Here is a 19,990-nt window from a genome sequence, read left to right on the forward strand (position 1 = left end):
ATTTAATTCTTCTTAAAACTTTGGCTTCACTTTTTTTGAGCTGAGAACTAGTTGACAAATTCTCAAATAATCTGTCATCCACCTCAAGTTCCTTCTCAAAACATTCAAGCACCATCCTTACAAATTCATCTGCTCTCTCATTTTCTTCGCCGTAAAACACATCATCAGTGATAAAGTTTAAGGAAATGGGGGATTCTCAGATTCCTGTAAACAATGGGTTAAGTACTGACTATGTCTGTGACTGCAGTGTGATTGAATAATGTCTCACAGCTGCTTTCTTTGGAGCAAGATAAGGATTAACGTTCACCCAGATCCACATAAGATGTCTACTGGCTTTTCACACCTTTTGATTTTGACAAACGGCAGTACCTGATGGAAATTAGACAAGATTTCTTTAATTAAGGTGGCTGGACTGTCTATCAAACTGATTGTTCTTTTGTATCAATAGTCCATTGACTTGACTGGAATGGTTATCAAACTGATTGTTCTTTTGTATTGGTGGCCTTATAACTTATAATTCTGACATCAGGCAGTGAACTTGTTGAACTGCTGGAGAGATGAGAACACTTCTCTCTCTGATGTCGGGTCCCAAGTTCACTCACCGGCTGAGCTCGAAGAAATAAATGGGTGAAAAAATGAGTAACAATCTTTTTGTGCCATCGAGATTTGATCCGGCACATTTACGTTTACATCAGCTCCTCAATAAATAATATTTATACAGCTGTATGCTTCTACCATGAAGGGTGAATGAATGGACAAAAACTTGATAAAGAAATTGTAAGGTTATGCACATCGGCAAGTGGAATCTTAAGGCAGGTAATTCTCTTAATGGAGAAAGATTGTAGATGTGTGAAGTACTGAGGGTTCTAGGTATTTTTGTGCAGGAATCCATTTGCAATCAGGCACAGCAAGCAGTTAGGAAGACAAATGACATGTTAGCCTTTATTGAAAGAAGGTTAGTATTCAAAAATATGGAGGTGTTTTTACAATTGTACCAGGGTACCAGCAAGGACATAGCAGGAGTACTGCGCAGAGTCTTGCACAACTCAATTAAGAAATGACATACTGGTATTGGAGATGGTCGAAAAAGAAATTCACTGAGCTAATTCGTGGATAAGAGGGTTGTCATGTCATTTATTTAGCAACACACCGTGGAGTTGGCCCCTCTGGCCACATCATCCCAAAACTGCCTAACCTAATCACAGGACAATTTACAATGACCAAGTAGAGTGGATAGCCAGCGCCTCTTCTCCAGGGCACCACTGCTCAATACAAGAGGACATGGCTTTAAGGTGAGGGGTGGGAAGTTCAAGGGGGATATTAGAGGAAGGTTTTTTACTCAGAGAGTGGCTGGTACATGGTATGCATTGCCTGAATCAGTGGTAGAGGCAGATACACAAGTGAAATTTAAGAGACTACTAGACAAGTATATGGAGGAATTTAAGATGGGGGCTTATATGGGAGGCAGGGTTTGAGGGTAGGCATAACATTGTGGGCCGAAGGGCCTGTACTGTGCTGTACTATTCTATATTCTATGTTCAAGTAGCCTTCTGGTAGTCTTTGAACTGTGGGAGGAAACCGAAGCACATTGGAAAAACCCATGCATTACAGGTGGAGGATGTACAGACTCCTTAAAGAACAACGCCAGAATTAACTCTGAACTCCAGAATAGTCATAGTCATACTTCATTGATCCCGGGGGAAATTGGTTTTCGTTACAGTTGCACCATAAATAATAAATAGTAATAGAAATAATAATAGTAACACTACTATTAGTAAATAGTAATAGTCATGGAAATAATAAATCGTAATAGAATAGTAAAAGAAAAATAGTAATAAATAGTTAAATAGTAATATGTAATTTATGCCAGTAAATTATGAAATAAGTCCTGGACCAGCCTATCGGCTCAGGGTGTCTGACCCTCCAAGGGAGGAGTTGTAAAGTTTGATGGCCACGGGCAGGAATGACTTCATATGATGCTCTGTGCTGCATCTCGGAGGAATGAGTCTCTGGCTGAATGTACTCCTGTGCCCACCCAGTACATTATGTAGTGGATGGGAGACACTGACCAAGATGGCATGCAACTTAGACAGCATCCTCTTTTCAGACACCACCGTGAGAGCGTCCAGTTCCATCCCCACAACATCAATGGCCTTACGAATGAGTTTGTTGATTCTGTTGGTGTCTGCTACCCTCAGCCTGCTGCCCCAGCACACAACAGTGGTGCCTACGTGTAGTAATTAAGTTAGACCCATATTCTTTGGCGTGTATAGAAAATCCTACAAAGTAGATGTAGAGATGTTTCCATATTGGCAGACTCCCAAGCAAGGGTTCATGCAGAATATTCTGATGATTAGCTTATCAACCATCTGAGAATCCTAGTGGTTTATCACATGAATCAGCAGGTGATGTTTCCTTCACTCTCTTTCAAATCACCATGGCCCCAGCTCTAACACTCATTTTTGACTTACCAGGAACCACTTTCCCAAGCTCCCTTTAAAATGACCAAGGCTCCATTTCCCAACTCATTTAAAATTAAACGTACTGGGTTAATTGGGAAATTTATAATATTATGTAACATCTGAAAAATTAAATTGAATAAAAAAAAGTGCAGGGGTAATAAATGGAAAAACAAACAATACTCCAGAAAATCTGCTTGTCCTGATCAAAGTCTTACAGCTGAAACAAGATAAGTGAGTGGGTGGTTATTTAAAACAGAGGTGTGCAGGAACATCTTGCAGAGAGTAGTAAACCTCTGGAAGAGGATTGAGATGGTTAAATCATTTAAGGCATTTCAATAGGAATATGATCAATTTTTGGAAAATTACACAATAGTGAGCTATGGGGAACTAACAAAGAAGAGCAGAAGCTAGCTGTCAGTTACATAAGCTTGAGGGAACAAATGACTATTCCTGATCTTTGTTTTTTATGTTACTACTTTGGAACTACTCCAACCAGGTTTTAAATCTCTTACTAACTCTTCCTTCAGTTAGTCCTGACAAAGGGTCTCAGCCTGAAACGTTGACTGTACCTCTTCCTAGAGATGCTGCCTGGCCTGCTGCATTCACCAGCAACTTTGATGTGTGTTGTTTCACCACACAGCACAGGAACAGTCTATCATTTGTAACTGACAACTGATTCCCCTTCCTTGTTTGCAACCTATCTGCAGCCTGTAACAATAAACTACACTGCCTCCTCCACAGAATTTCCTTCTCCAACATCAACATCCTCTCTCAGGACTAAACGCTCAAGACTGAGACCCTAGTTAGATCAAGGTGGCACCGCTGCTCAGACTCTGTCATTCACAATCCTGACACCAGACTTCTGAAACAGAAATTATTCCAAACTCCCACAGAATAGGTCATCCAGAAGGCAGAGGAAAAGACTCAAGGATGTTCTCAAAACAACTTTGAAACTTGCAATATTCCTACTGACTCCTCTCGGTCCCTTGCCCACAATCACGCAAAGCACGAACAATACAGAGAACCTGAAGTCCATGCATCAGATCCACCATCTACTAAGTTGCTGACTGGGATGTTATACAATACACCAACGTCACTTACCAAGTGCAGAGGCCTAAACTCCACCGGGACCCGCCTGAGTCACATTGAGAAGGGGCGCTAACCTGAGAAGGTCGAGGTAAGGTGGAAGGAACGTGGAAGGAACGGGGAAGGAGTGAGGCGCAGGGCAGCGAGCCAGCCGGCCGGCTGAGCTACGGACACTGCTGTAAGTCCATCACTTACCGGTCTCCAGGCTGGCCTGAAGTGCTGAGGGCCCAGGCTCATGCACAATCTCCGACAGCAACGGGCTACCAGGAAATAACGATGCGCCATAACTCCTTTCGCTCTGAACTACCGAGGGCAATCAGTTACGGTGGCCAAAATCAGACTGAACCGTGGACATGGCCACAACGTCCCGATTCATTGCATCGCAGCTGTCATCAAGACCCGCTCGCGCTGGCGCCTGACGTCACGTAGTTGCCCCGCCTATGATGGCGTCACCCAGACTCGGTGACGTCACTGACCAACAAAACACCGGGTAAAGTTTATCTGACTCCTCCGGATGGTTGACCATGTTCTTGCTTTTGTTCTGCCTGTGCCGCTGCTGCCTTCTGTGCCCATCATGTTGTCTTTGCATGTTTTTCACGCTTCTTTTCGTCGTCATTTATTTGCTCGATTCCTCTGCGTTCATAAATCTGCCACCATATGGTGAAGTGCCATAACCTCCTCCACTCTCACTTCCGAGCTGTAGCAATTGTATTTTCACTGCAAAAGGTGAACCAAACTGTAGACCCATTTAAAAAAGCAATTCAACCCCCCTAGAATGGATTTAATTTCAAATATGTTTGGAATCTGCTAGACAAATTAGGCTCAACTGAAATCAAAGCAAAACGCACAAACTGCTGGAGGAACTCAGCAGGCTGAGCAGCATCTATGGGAAAAAAAAGTACGGTCGACGTTTTAGACCGCGACCCTTCGGCAGGACTGGAGAAAAGTAGTTGAGCAGATTTAAAAGATGGGGGAGGGATGAAGTAAAGAGCTGGGAAGTTGATTGGTGAAAGAGAAAGGGGAAATCTGATAGAAGAGGACAGAAAGCCATGGAAGAAAGAAGAGGGGGAGGAGCACCAGAAGAGGCAATGGCCGGGCAAGGAGATAAGGTGAGTGAGGGAAAAGGAGATGGGGAAAGGTGAAGGAGGGGTGGTGATTACCGGAAGTTCAAGAAATCATGTTCATCCCATCCGGTTGGAGGCTACCCAGATGGAATTCAAGGTGTTGTTACTCCAACCTAAGTGTGGCCTCATCACGACAGTGGAGGAGGAATGGAAATGGGAAGTGGAATTAAATGAGTGGCCACTGTGGTGATATCACGTGTAAGAACGTGATTGGAGAGAGCTCTAAGCATGCGCAGAAATGATAGAATGATCTGGAACATGGCTTGGTAAAAACATGGTTTTGTTTTGTTGCTGTAAATAAAAGTTCTAATTCTTCCAGAATATGATTGTTAACCCACGGTACGTATAAATATTAAGAACACAACATGGTGTCAGAAGTCGGTCTGGAAGAATAATATGTTCACTAACATGGGAGAAGCGAAGATAATCGAAGAAAAAAGAGTTCAAACTGTTTTGGTGTTCGCTAACAGTTTTAAAAATGGAAGGTTTGCAACCTCCACTGACACTTCAGCTGACTGGGAATGTAGCTGAGAACTGGAGAAAATTCAAGCAGTGTTTTGAAATATATTTATCGGCGATTGAAGCTGATAGAAAACCGGAAAAAACAAAAGCTGCGCTTCTACTCCACATAATAGGTGATGACACAATTGAGGTATATAATCACTTTATTTTTGAAGATGGAGGTAATTTGAAATTGGAATCGATAATGGACAAATTTAAAGCATACCGAAGCGTAATGTGACGTATGAAAGGCATAAATTTTTTACACGTGCGTAGAGAGCTGCTGAAACAATTGATCAATATATTATGGAGTTGAGACACAGGAGTAAATCATGCGAGTTTGCAGAACTGACAGACTCTCTCACTAAAGACAGAGTTGTTTGTGACATTTGGGATAATGGTGTGAGAGAAAGACTGTTAAGAGAACAAGATTTAGACAGCAAAAGCTTTGATGCTTTGCAAAGCTTCAGAAACCATGATGTCACGGGCTAAAGTGCTTTTCATTCAGAGCTGTGCTGTGAAAAAGTGCGAACATATTAGAATAAATAATAATACGACAACAAAACCGACAGAGAGCAAGACGTCATCTGAGAGAATTAAGCTATGTGATCGCTGTGGGCAGCATCGACCTAAACAGTGTCCAGCATATGGGAAAATGTGCAGCAACTGCGGTAACAGTAATAATTTTTCACTCTGTTGCAGAAGTAGAATGAAAATAAAACAAGTAAACTCAGTGCTTGAAAATGAACTTGAGGAGTTTTATATAGATATGCTCTGTGAAAACAAAGTAAGAATGACTGGACTATTCCATTGCAAGTGAACCAAAACAATATTCTGTTTGTGCTTGATACTGAAGCACAAGTAAATATTCTTGCAGAATCTGAGTTTAATGTATTAAAGCCAAGACCAAAGTTATATAAGACAAATGTAAAAGTGACTGGGTATTCAGGTGCAGACATTCCAGTTAAAGGAACATGTGTGGTAAAAGTATCACACAAAAATATTGTGCACATGCTTTCATTTGTGGTGGTGCCAAAGAATGTACAGTCAATACTGGGTCTATCTGTCTGTGAGAGACTGAATTTGGTGAAAAGAGTCTTAGTCCTGGACAGTGACAGAGTCAGAATACAGTGACAGAATAGAATGGCTAGAAGTCATAAAGAAAACTCCCAGACCCATCCCTTTGTTACCAGCATCTGGCAAAGCATTGCCACCACAACCAGGAGTTGCAATTTTGCCCTCTGGAAGTAATGCACATGCATCAATGGGCCATGCATTCCATCACAATCTCACCTCTGCAGGAGGACAGAGGCCAAACTTGCCGGTACAGTACAATACTGATCTGAAGCCAAAGAATGACAAGAATCAGGATCCAATTGAAGAAGTGAAAGCACAAGTGAAGGAATTGAGAAGTGTTATTGAAATGATGAAGTCTCAGCATAAAAAAGAGATTACACAGTGAATGAATAAATTAGATGAAGAAAAGAAGATTCGTATTTCATTACAAGCGGAAGTGGAAGGAATTAAGAAAGCTACAGTACTTGAAGAAGTACAACCCAGGTCATACATGGTCCAAACAGACGAAGGAGCAGTGTTAAGAAGAAATCACAAAGACCTAAAGAAAGAGCCAACTTCAGAGTTTTAGTTAACTGATGCAAACCAGACAAAACATGGAAATAACAACAAAACACAAGAACTGTGTGAACCACTTAGAAGGTCTCCTCGTGTTCGTAAACCCCAGAGAGACTGATAAAAACATGTTAAATTATGCGTTTGTTCTGGTTAATGTGGCTACTTGTTTCTGTTGTTAAGGAAAGGAAGATGTGGTGATATCACGTGTAAGAACGTAATTGGAAAGGGTTCTGAGCATGCGCAGAAATGATAGAATGGTCTGGAACGTGGCTTGGTAAAAACGTAGTTTGGCTTTGTTGCTGTAAATAAAAGTTCTAATTCTTTCAGAATATGATTCTTTATTGTTAACCCACGGTACGTATAAATATAAGAACACAATAGCCACTGGGAGATGTGCTCGGCGAAGCGACCTCCCAATCTACGTCGGATCTGACCAATATGCAGGAGGTCACACCAGGAGCACCGGACACAGTATATGACCCCAACAGACTCACAGGTGAAGTGTCGCCTCACCAAAAGAACTGTTAATGGCCCTGAATGGTAGTGAGGAGGAGGTGTTGGGCAGGTGTAGCACTTGTTCCGTTTGCAAGGATAAGTGCCAGGAGGGAGATTAGTGGGGGGAGGGGAACAAATGGACAAGGGAGTCACGAAGGGAGCGTCCCTGTGGAAAGCAGAAAGGCTGTGTGTGTGTGTGTGTGTGTGTGTGTGTGTGTGCGTGTGTGTGTGTGTGTGTGTGTGTGTGTGTGTGTGTGGCGGGGGGGGCGCGGGGAGATGTACTTCGTGGTGGGATCCTGTTGGAGATGGTGGAAGCTGAGGAGAATTATGTGCTGGACACAGAGGCTGGTGTGGTAGGTGAGGACAAGAGGAACCCTATCCCTGGTAGGGTGGTGAGAGGATGGGGTAAGAGCAGACGTGTGTGAAATGGAAGAGGTGTGGTTGAGGGCAGCGTTGATGGTGGAGGAAGAGGAAACCCCTCTCTTTGAAAAAGTAGGACATCTTCGATATGGAATGAAAAGCCTCATCCTGACAGCAAATACGGCGGAGACTGAGGAATTCAGGGAAGGGGATGGCATTTTTACAAGTGACAGGATGGGAGGAGGTATAGTCCAGGTCCAAACAGTCCTTTCAGGTGAGGCGACACTTAACCTGTGAGTCTGTTGGGGCCATATACTGTGTTTGGTGCTCCCAGTGTGGCCTCCTGTATATCAGTGAGACCCGTCATAGATGGGAGACTGCTTTGCCAAGCACCTACACTCTGTCTGCCAGAAAAAGTGATATCTCCCAGTGACCACCAATTTTAATTCCACTTTCCATGTCTAATCATGGCCGTCTCCACTGTCGTGATGAGGCTACACTTAGGGTGGAATAATAACACCTTATATTCCGTCTGGGTAGCCTCCAACCTGATGGCATGAACATTGATTTCTGGAACTTCTGGTAGTGACCCTTCACCTTTCCCCATCTCCGTTTCCCTCTCTCACCTTATTTCCTTGCACTCCAATTCCCTCCCTCTGGTGCTTCCCCCCCCCCACTTTCTCCCATGGCCTTCTGTCCTCTTCTATCATACTCTCCCTTCTCCAGCCTTGTATCTCTTTCACCAATTTCCAAGCTTTTTACTTATCGCTCCCCCTTCAGGTTTCATATATCACCCTTTGTTTCCCTTGTCTACCGCTCCCCCCACTTTTTAAATCTACTCCTCAGCCTTTTCTCCAATCCTGCCGAAGGGACTCGATCCGAAACGCCAATTGTACTCTTTTCCATAGATGCTGCCTGGCCTGCTGTGTTCCTCCAGCAGTTTGTGTGTGTTGCTTGTATTTCCAGCATCTGCAGATTTTCTCATTTTTCAACTGAAAACAAGCCCACTTCTTCAATAAAGTTTGCACGTACAGTGTAAGCGGGGCAAAATACTCTCAGCAAGTTACTAACAGGTACTTTGAAATTAACCAATAGATCTTTGGACTGTAGAAGGAGACTGGAGCACCCGAAGAAACCCATGCATTCAATGGAGAGGACAAACAGACTCCTTACGGATGACGTTGGAATTGAACTCCAATGCCCTGAGCCGTAATCGCGTCTCGCTAACCACTGCGCTAATGTGACATGAATCTTGTGTTGGTCTGTTTTAGCTCTCGTTTCCATTTAGATTAATATTTCAAATAAATGTTTCATCAAAACTACAGAAGTATGTGAAACAGCTTTAAAAATAATGATTGACTTTCATATGAAATAACCATAAATGCTTTCATTAAGATGGAAATTTCAAAAATGATAGATAATGGTCAAATACTGATTTTTAGCATTGTGTTCTATGGAAGTCAAATTACTAACATATCATTACCTGAGTTTCTCAGGAGTTTTTTTTTAATCCAGGTGTTAATCCTTGCATATATAAAAAAGTAGTCTTGACATCCTTGTACCTGTGTTTCCTTGTATCACTACTTTGTTAAATGGTGCTAGGATTCAATTTTACCTGAGCCACCAAGTAACTTATTAGACTCAGAATGAAGGTTTAGCTAACATAGTGATGAACTATGAGGCAAAAAGGTCAATTTGAAAGTGAAAAACAAAAACGTAGATGCAGATAGGCACAATATTAAAATACAGAAAGTGAGGAGAAAGAATAAAGATAAAGCATCCCAAAAATTGGATAGAGGATAGGAATTTCACTGCAGGGCAGGAGACAATGTTAATGAAATGATCTTTGAAGAAATAACAGGCAGAACAGAGACTCTGTGGATGTTGTTTATTTGGATTTTTAGAAGGCCTTTGACAAGGTGTCTCATATGAGACTGCTTAAAAAGATAAGAGCCCATGGTATTAAAGTAAAGATGTGTGTGTGTGCCCTTAAGTCCTGGTGGAGTTGTCGGGGCACCATCATGACAAGCTTTCTGGTATGCTCATCGTACGGTGTGTCTTGGGCATCTGAAACCTGGTGGAGCCCATCCCTCTTCAGGTTTTTTTTTACGAGGTCGAGTTATTAGCTTGACACTCAACCCAGGCACAGATGGAGAACTAGGGACCTCTCGCCCCGAAGTCCAGTGCTAATGCCACTATGCCACCAGCTAGCCAGGTAAAGATATTAGCATGGAAAGAGATTGACCAAATGGCAGGAGGCCAATGGTAGGAATAAAGGGGTCTTTACTGAGTGGCTGCTAGTGATTAGTGGTGTGCCATCGGGGTCAGTGTAGGGACTGCTTCTTCTCACGTTATGTCAATGATATCGAAGAAGCAATTGATGGATTTGTGACCAAGTTTGCAGACGAAAGAAAGATAGGTGGAAGGGCAGGTGGTGTTGAAGAAGCAGGGTGTCTGCAGAAAGACTGAGACAAATTGGAAGAATGGACAAAGAAGTGGCAGATGGAATAATGCTGAGGGAAGTGCATGGTGATGCACTTTGGTAGAAGGAATAAAAGTGTGGACTATTCAAAATGGGGAGAAAATTCAAAACTATGAGATGCAAAGGGACTTGGGAGTCCTTGTGCAGGATTCCCTAAAGGTTAACTTGCAGATTGAGTCAGCGGTAAGGAAGACTAATGCAATGTTAACATTCATTTCGAGAGGACTAGAATACAAAAGCAAGGATATGATGCTGAGGCTTCATAAGCCAATAGTCAGACCGCACTTGGTGTATTGTGAGAAATAGGGCACCTTACCTCCTTCTCTCTCCACCTTGTTATTGGGGCTTCTGCCCCCACCCTTTTCAGTCCTGGTAAAAGGTTCTCAACCGAAAACGTTAAGTTTACGTCCCTCCATAGATGCTACCTGACCTGCTAACCTCCTGCAGCATTCTATGCGTGTTGCATATATCTCTGACAAAAAGGACTTGCATTTATACAAAAAATAGTCTCATAGGATGCTTTCTGTCTATTTGGTGGGGTGGATTGGAGCTTCTTTTTATACCTCATTTCATTCTGTACTTTGCTGCCACCCTCATTTATTCTACTTCCATCCCTGGAGTGGGACTTGAATCCACAACCTTCTGACCCTGATGTGAGAGTTCTGCGAAAATAGCTATGGTTGACACTGATCAAGCCTATCCAGTACCAGGCCAACGTTACAGCAAGATCCAAAAAAGTACAATGAAAAGTCACCTCACTAGTCCACTGCTCATGTGCTCTCTTAATGAATCAATTCATATCATTGCAGCTATTAGACCACCCTGCGATCGTGCAATCCCTAAAAGCGAACAAAATAAAACCTGAGATCAATTTAGTAAATAAAGACAGAATGTGCTATAAATACTCAACAACTTAGACAGCATCTATGGAGAGAAAATTGGAATTAGCATCTCAGGCCTCATGTTGGAAGTGGAAAAAGTTAGATATAGAGATATAGAGAAGAGTGGGAGGGGAGGCACAAGTAAAGCTCTGATATGTGTTGGAATGCAGGAGAGATTGAACAATCAAAATTATGGTATAAAGCCAAAAGGATGATAGTAGAATAAAAATATTGATCCACCAAAGGTCTTATTTGAATTATTAGAATTACTGTATGAAATTTTTAAATTTAGAGGATTGGATTGTGCTTGGGATTGAATAGTCCACAAGCCCAGGGGGGTCATATCATTGGGAGAATTAACTAAAATAAATGTGTCAACTATGTTAAGTAACTTCATTGAATTCATAATGCTGGAAGCACTACACCATCTAACTTGTGATTCCTTCCACTTGCAGAAATAAATCTATCTCCTACTCCAACACGTACAGTGAATTCGTACCTGTCGGCAACTTATTCCAGATGTTCGTGACTTTCAAGGAAAAGTAATTCCATTTATGATATCTAATTTCATTGTCTATTGAGGTCTTCTTTTTCTTATCGGTTCCTTTGGGTTTCTTTGTTTTGTGGCTGTCTGCTAGATGAATCTCAAGGCTGTATAATGTATATATACTTTGATAACAAACGTACTTTGAACTTTGGTAACATGATGATATAAAATAAGAACTCTATAAATTATAGTCATAACCACTGCCAAAGTGGTTGTCCTCCCAAAGTGCAACACCTCACACTTATTTGAATTAAATTACATCTGCCATTTTTCAGCCCATTTTTCCAGCTGGTCCAGATCCAGCTGCAAGTTTTGATTGCCTATCTCGCTGTCCATTACACCCCCAATTTTGATGTCATCTGCAAATTTGCTGATCTAGGGTTTACCACATTATTATCAATGTTACAATGGAACAACATTAGCTATTGTCTAGTTCTGTTGCACCTCCCCCATGGCTGAGGACGTTTTAAGTACCTTTGCCCGAACTCTTGAAATTTCTGCACTAGCCTGCCAGAAAGTCCCGGGGAACACTTTATCAGGCACTGGGGACTTATCCATTCTAATTTTCCTCAAGACAGCAAGAGGAAATCTGTAATCTGAATATGGTCCATGACCTCACTACTGGGGTCCGAGTCCATAGGACACTCAAAGCTGCTGCGGAGGTTGACTCTGTGGTTAAGAAGGGATACAGTGCATTGGCCTTCATCAACCGTGGGATTGAGTTTAAGCCAAGAGGAAATATTAGATTAGATTACGAGGATACCCAGTCCTCGTTTATTGTCATTTAGAAATGCATGCATTAAAAAACGATACAATTTTCCTCCAAAATGATATCACAAAAAAAGGACAAACCAAGACTAAAACTGATGAAATCACATAATTATAACATATAGTTACAACAATACAAAGCAATACCATAATTTGAAAAAGAGCTTGATAAAGAGCAGACCATGGGCATGGTAAAAAAAAGTCTCAAAGTCCCGATCGACTCATCATCTTTTTTTTTTTAAATCTTTTTATTGAGTAAGTATACAAAAAAGGTAAACCATATAAACATTAATACAATGTTAAAGTATAATAAAATTCCAAAAGATAACAATACCAAAAAGAAAATACTACAATGTAATTTAAGCATAAGAAACCAAGATAACATAATAGTTTACTAAATTTTATATATATCAATGGAAAAAAAGAAAAAAAAACCCCAAAAAAAACCCACCGTGCAACTAACTAAAAGCAAGGCAAAGCAATGGGCTAACTTGAAACCAAACAGAGTTAAACTTAAAATCACGTCCTCAATCCCGACCTCCATTAAAACAGTGAAAAAAAAACAAGAAGGGTAAATATTACATTAAATGAAAATATCGAATAAAAGGTCCCCAAATCTGTTCAAATTTAAATGAAGAATCATAAAGGTTACTTCTAATTTTCTCCAGATTCAAACATAAAATCGTCTGAGAAAACCAAAAAAAGGTAGTTGGGGCATTAAGCTCTTTCCAATGTTGTAAAATACATCTTTTCGCCATTAAAGTAAGAAATGCAATCATTCTACGGGCTGAAGGGGAAAGATTACTAGAAATTTTAGGTAGTCCAAAGATAGCAGTAATAGAAGCAAAACATTTATAAAATTCAACGGTAAATCCATCAGGGCCAGGAGCTTTCCCCAGATTCATAGAAAAAATAACATTCTTAATCTCATCCATTGTAATGGAAGTATCTAATAAAGAAGACATATCCCGTGAAATCTGAGGGAAGTCTAACTTATCTAAAAAATCATTCATATATTTAGAATCTCGAGGAGACTCTGATTGATATAAAGAAGAATAAAAATCACAAAAGGTTTGATTAATCCCCACATGATCCAATATCAATCGATCATTTTGGTTATAAATCTGATTGATTTGAGATTTAACATAATTAGATTTCAATTGATTAGCCAGCAGCTTGCCAATTTTATCACTGTGAACATAAAAATCACTTCTTGTTTTCTTTAATTGGTTTACAATCGAGGACGAGAGTAGTAAACTGTGTTCCATTTGAAGTTCAGTTCTTTGTTTGTATAGCTCCTCAGAAGGAGCCATAACATATTTCTTATCAATTTCTTTAATCTTGTCCACAATTGCCATCTCCTCCTGCTTCTGTTTCTTCCTCAAAGCAACGGAATACGAAATAATCTGACCCCGAATATAGGCTTTAAAAGTGTCCCAAAGAGTGTTAACCGAAATATCTTCTGTATAGTTAATTGTAAAAAAAAGCTCAATCTGTTCATTCATAAAATTAACAAAGTCTGAGTCCTGAAGCAACAACGAATTAAAACGCCATTGTCTATTGTTTGGTATATTGGCCATAATTTTAATAGAAAGCTTAAGTGGAGCATGATCCGAAATGGTTATAGAATCATAATCACATTTAATCACTGAAGGAATGAGACGAGAATCAATGAAAAAATAATCAATTCTTGAATAGGAATGATGAACATGTGAAAAGAAGGAAAAATCTTTTTCCTGAGGATGCAGAAAACGCCAAATGTCTGTCGACCCAGAATCAGAAAGGAAAAAATTAATCAAATTTGCAGATTTATTAGGTAAAGTCCGTAAAGGAGCCGAACGGTCCAAAGCTGGAGATAAACAGGTATTAAGATCTCCGCCCCAAATCAATGAAAACTCGTTCAAATTCGGAAACTGATCAAACAATGATTTATAAAATTCCGGACAATCCATATTAGGAGCATAAACATTAACCAAAACTACTTTTTTATTAAATAGTAAACCACTAACCAATAAAAATCTACCATTCGGATCAGAGATAATATCCTGGACTCATCATCTAACGCAGGCAGCAGAAGGGAGAAACTCTCCCTGCCATGAACCTCCAAGCACCAACAACTTGCCAATGCATCGGAAGCACCTGACCGCAGCCGACTCTGAGTCTGTCTGAAAACTTCGAGCCCCTGACCAGCCCCTCCGATACAGCCTCTCCGAGCACCATCCTCTGCCGAGCGCTTCGAACCCGCCCCGGCTGCCGAGCAACAAGCAAAGCCGAGGACTCGGGGCCTTCTCCTCCAGAGATTCCGGACCACACAGTAGCAGCAGCAGCGAAGCAGGCATTTCAGAAGTTTCTCCAGATGTTCCTCCGTGCTCTCACGTCCGTCTCCATCAAATCAGGATTGTGCATGGCACCCTACTTGACAAACAACAGACATTATATTAATATTACAGTTATATAGGACCCTGGTCAGACCCCACTTGGAGTACTGTGCTCAATTCTGGTCACCTCACTACAGGAGGGATGTGGAAGCTATAGAAAGGGTGCAGAGGAGATTTACAAGGATGTTGCCTGGATTGGGGAGCATACCTTATGAGAATAGGTTGAGTGAACTTGACCTTTTCTCCTTGGAGCGACAGAGGATGAGATATGACCTGATAGAAGTGTACAAGATCATGAGAGGCATTGATTGTGTTGATAGTCAGAGGCTTTTTCCCAGGGCTGAAATGGCTAGCACGAGCGGGCACAGTTTTAAGGTGCTTGGAGGTAGGTACAGAGGAGATGTCAGGGGTAAGTTTTTTACACAGAGAGTGGTGAATGCGTGGAATGGGCTGCTGGTGGCGGCGGTGGAGGCGGAAATGATAGGGTCTTTTAAGAGACTCTTGGATAGGTACATGGAGCTTAGAAAAATAGAAGGCCAAGGGTAAACTGTCATGGTCTGGATCGGGGTCCCTTTAAATTTCCTTGTTTATGTTATGATCCGGACTGTTGATTCCCTGTTTTCCCGTGTCCCTCGACTTTGGTGATTAGAGGCAATTAACGCTCGGCTGAACCGATAGTTTATAGTCTCCAGCTTTCAGCCGTTCAGCGTGGGAGCGTCTGCAAAGCCATCTAAGGTACGGTGTGCCGATGTCATCTGGCCGGAGCAAGTCTAGTCTCTGCCGAAGCGAGTGCCGGTAATTCGCCTTTTCCTCACCGGAGCAACCCTGTCCAGTTACCTCACCAAAGTGAGCCTGCAAAGTTTCCTCACCGAGGTGGGTCCGTCAGTTAACCCGCCGGAGGGAATCAAGAACCGCTGTTTACCGTTTCTGGGCCGAGTCGAGAGCTCGCCACTACCCAGAGGCTCCAAGTCAAGTCCTGGCTCTGGGGGCATTCAAGTACCAAGTCAAGTACTGGCTCCGGGGGCATTCAAGCACCAAGTCAAGTCCTGGCTCCGGCGGTATTCAAGCACCAAGTCAAGTCCTGGCCCTGGTGGCATTCAAGCACCAAGTCAAGTCCTCGCCCTGGCGGCATTCAAGCACCAAGTCAAGTCCTTTCCCTGGCGGCATTCTAGCACCAAGTCAAGTCCTGTCCCTAGTGGCATTCAAGCACCAAGTCAAGCCCTGGCCCTGGCGGCATTCAAGCACCCAGTCAAGTCCTGGTCCTGGCGGCATTCTAGCACCAAGTCAAGTCCTGTCCCTAGTGGCATTCAAGCACCAAGTCAAGTCCCGGTCCTGGCGGCATTCAAGCACCAAGTCAAGCCCTGGCCCTGGCGGTCTGTGATTCCTGTCCTACCCCTTGTCTGAATCCCTCCTCTACCCCTCTCGCCTCTAGCCCTCATCTGCAGCCCCCGCCTGCACTTCGGTCTAGTTCCATCGCTGAAGCTGGATAGGTACTGTCTGGTGTTCATTCGTGTTGGTCTTGTCTTGTCTTGTCCTCGCCTCCGTGGGGTAAGTCAGGCCATCTTGCCATTGCTCCGCAGGGGGTCATGTTCTGTCTTGTCTGGTCCTTTCCTCCGTGGGGTAAGTCAGGCCGTCTTGCCGTTGCCCCGCGGGGAGTCATGTCTTGTCTTGCCTTGTCCTCGCCTCCATGGGGTAGGTCAGGCCGTCTTGCCATTGCCCCGCGGGGGGGGGGTCATGTTTTGTCTTGTCTTGTCCTTGCCTCCGTGGGGTAAGTCAGGCCATCTTGCCGTTGCCCCGCTGAGGGTCATGAGTCCCAGCCCTATGTCCTGTACCCAAGGAGGGGTCCCGGCTCTCTGTTCTATGTGTGAGTCCCGGCCCTATGTCCTGTACCCAAGGAGGGGTCCCGACTCTGTGTTCTGTGTATGTGTCCATGGTTCCATGTACCTGCTCTCCGGAGACCGAGGCTCTGTGTTCCTATGTTCCTCCTCTCCCTAGCCCATGTCATGTCCATGCCTGGTTCTGGGGTCCAAGCCCGAGGCAAGACCCAGGTACTGGGTTTTGCCCAGTCTCTGGCTCGGAGTCCATACCCTAGCCTCTTCATGTCTCCTCTAGTTCTGGGAGCCGATTCCAAGCCCAAGCCCAGACCCTTAGTCCCAGCCTAGTTGTAGTCCTGAATCCTTGTCCAGTTCGCTATTCCTGCTCCTGCCTTGCTCTCCTGGTATCGAACAATAAATTAAATCTAAGTAACCTCACAAGATGTGTCTTGCATTTGGGTCCACCCTTGCTCCCAATACCCCCATCATTGTGACATAAACCTATGTAGTTCTAAGGTAAGAACATGTTCAACACAGCTTTGTGAGCTGAAGGGCCTGTATTGTGCTGTAGGTTTTATATGTTTCTATGTTACAGTTTTGTCTCAGTTCTCTGCTCCGTGCATACAGTAGATGACCATGCTGATCTTCAATTGGAATATTCCTTATAATTCCTTATTATCCCTTTGCTCTTAAAATATCCGTAGAAACCCTTAAGATTCTCCTACACCTTGTCTGCCAGAACAATTTCATGCCTTCTTTTATTCCTCCTGATTTCCCCCTTATGTACCCACACACAGCTCTTACACTCTTCAAGCACCTCAGTTGTTCTCTGCTGCCTGTACTTACTGTGCACCTTTGTTTCTTTATAACCTCAATAACTCCAGAAAACCAAGGTCTCCTAAACCTGTTAGCCTTGCCTTTTATTCTACAGGAACATACAAATTCTGTTCTCTCACTACTTCAACACCACCTTTGAATGCCGCTCACTTCTAAGCATCACTTTGTCAGGAAACAACCTATCCCAAAACACATTTGCCAGATCCTTTCTGATGCCATCAAAATTGGCCTTTCACCTATTTAGAATCTCAAACCGAGGACCAGACCTATCCTTCTTTATCATTATCTTGAAACTAATGGAATGAAACACTAGTTTCAAAGTTGGAAATATAATTATGTACAAAAGATTAAGAAAACTTGAAAAATAATGATAAGTGCCGTATTGGGTTTGATATAAGAATAAAAACACAAAGTTCAGACTAAAATAAAATGATTTGGTTTAGCCTATCTGGTTGGAAATGCTAGGAAATATATCAGCTGATCAGATGTGGGAATATTTGAAATTAGAATGCAAACAAACCCTTCATGGATGAATAAGAAACATCTTCTTGGGGTTATAAATTTGTTTAAAACAATTTTTGACTCCTATCAGAAAAACAGCTGAAATCACACAAAACTGTTTTACCAGGTAGACAAAAGAAAGGAAAATCACAGTTACAAATTACGACGGGGATAAAGCATGCTATCTTCCTAAACGGTAGGTAGATAGATAAGATACTTAATTGATCCCAAAGGAAATTATAGTGTCACAGTAGCATTACAAGTGCACAGATATGCCAATATTAGGAGAGGTAAGAGTTGACGTGTCTGTGTGAATGATAGCGATAGATGAACGACTGTACCTTATTACTAACGTTCTTATGCCAGTAAACACATAACGGACTGCTCTCGGCGGCGAGTGTTGTTGAAACTCTAACTCTTGCCACGCTCAGCCGTCTGCTGCTATTTAAAAATAACAGATCAGGAGATGGCTAAGCGTAATTTTGTCTTCTTACTGGTGACCTTTTAATTTATTTTAACATTTTAAGTGTAAGGCTGCAAGAATTTTAGCAGAGCCTCCAACTCGTCTTAGTGCACTTTCAACCCTCGTAGTCACCGGAACTGCTCATTGATACCGATATTAATGCGTCTTGCGCCATGACGCACCTCTCACCCTGCACAATTGATTCATCATAAACCCCAGTCCCAACTCAACAAAGTAACTTTGACTCAAGCCCAAACCTTGACATGGGCTTTCTCGCCACTTTGCTTTTCCGTATTTGCAAATATTTCTATTTTTGTTTTTTTGTACTGGTTTTCATTATTGTTATAACTTTCCTTTCTATTTTCGACCTAGAATCCTACTTGCCTAACTACCAAGTATTTTAGTGGCCATTGCCAATAGTCATTCACTGCGCGAGATCAGACTAAGCAAAACTGTCGACGTGACGCTGAAATAGTATGGAATGAGATAGAAGGTGAGGCAGATTACAAACGCATCTAAATTCGAGTAATTATGGTTTAATCATTTTTGGATATTGCAAAATACATGATAAATGAACCGACTTTCTCTCTTAGTTTGTGGATTCCTTGGGAATGGCAAATGAATTGCTGTCGCGGAATACCAAAGTTGCGTGGGATTTTTCTAATTGCGAAAGGGAGTTTTTAAGGTCTTTATCCAGCACTGCTAACAACAAAGCGCTGTGGGTTATTTAGCAGAAACTCTCGCCGGAGTCCCACATACTAATAATTTTTTTGGACGGTTATCCATCAGACTAGATCATACAGATTAAAAATAAACAAAATCATAAAACAGTGCAGCAATAAACATCAAAACATTTAAAAAGAACTGTACAAATTTATTAACACCAGATCCGAAATATCGGTTAACTTTTCAGATGGGACCTGTTCTTGGAGCGTCTAATTAACGTTAATCCAACAAACACTGACCTTCATTATACTTTTCTGCTTGTAAGATTTTTACTTTACTAATTTTAGGGTTAGTCGTCTGGGCGAGGACTTCTTCCTCATCAGTAACATAATAGGATTATTTGAAATAAGCAGATCTAAACTGATCAAAGACAAATTGACAAAAATCTGAAATAATGGATGTTTACTGAGTTCAGAAATAGGATGTCTTTTTAAGTTTCAAAATTTATTTGATAAGAGTTTCCTCGTGTGTTGTGCAAGGGAACTTGTATGTATCACTTCTTTGCCTTTCACAGGAACTGTCAGAACAATACTGAGACACAAGAGGGAGCAGATACTCTAACCCGGAGCGAAAAAAATCGAACTGCTGGAATAACTCAGCCGGGACCCTCCTTCTGCCTTTACAGATGCTGCCTGAGTCGCTGAGTTTCTCCGGGGAGGGGTGTTTAAACAACACTAGTAATCTCAATTTAAAACGCTGGATGCTCTGAGCAGGATCTGTTGAAATCAGATGAACAGTCATCGAAATAAAACATTAACTCAAGTGTTGCCAGTTCAGATGCTGCTTAAACCGTCCGGTATTCCTATGCCATAAATATTAGTGGCTGCCTGTAACTGAAACAATTCCAAGGACTGCAATAGTCGGGATGGAGAATTGAAAGATGTCACTGACCACCGTCATTGGGGACGAAGACGGAGGCGGGGCTGGACGTGG

The 19,990-nt window shown here is 42.2% G+C and overlaps 1 protein-coding gene and 1 long non-coding RNA gene across 2 annotated transcripts in view; one reads left to right on the forward strand and one right to left on the reverse strand.

Annotated features, from left to right (window-relative positions):
* Positions 1–3,986, reverse strand: part of LOC134352194 (AFG3-like protein 2) — an 89,255-nt gene extending 85,269 nt beyond the window's left edge. The window contains exon 1 of the mRNA XM_063059481.1: positions 3,744–3,986. Coding sequence (XP_062915551.1) covers positions 3,744–3,833 — 90 coding nt within the window. The 5' untranslated portion in view covers positions 3,834–3,986. The remainder of the gene's footprint in view (positions 1–3,743) is intronic.
* The window catches only part of LOC134352202 (uncharacterized), an 85,183-nt gene extending 65,337 nt beyond the window's left edge, over positions 1–19,846 (forward strand). The window contains exons 2-3 of the long non-coding RNA XR_010019361.1: positions 11,479–11,565; positions 19,572–19,846. This is a non-coding gene — a long non-coding RNA (uncharacterized LOC134352202). The remainder of the gene's footprint in view (positions 1–11,478; positions 11,566–19,571) is intronic.
* The last annotated feature ends 144 nt before the right edge of the window (positions 19,847–19,990 follow it).

The sequence above is a fragment of the Mobula hypostoma genome, chromosome 1, assembly GCF_963921235.1.
Source record: "Mobula hypostoma chromosome 1, sMobHyp1.1, whole genome shotgun sequence".
In the NCBI taxonomy this organism is placed as follows: domain Eukaryota; kingdom Metazoa; phylum Chordata; class Chondrichthyes; order Myliobatiformes; family Myliobatidae; genus Mobula; species Mobula hypostoma.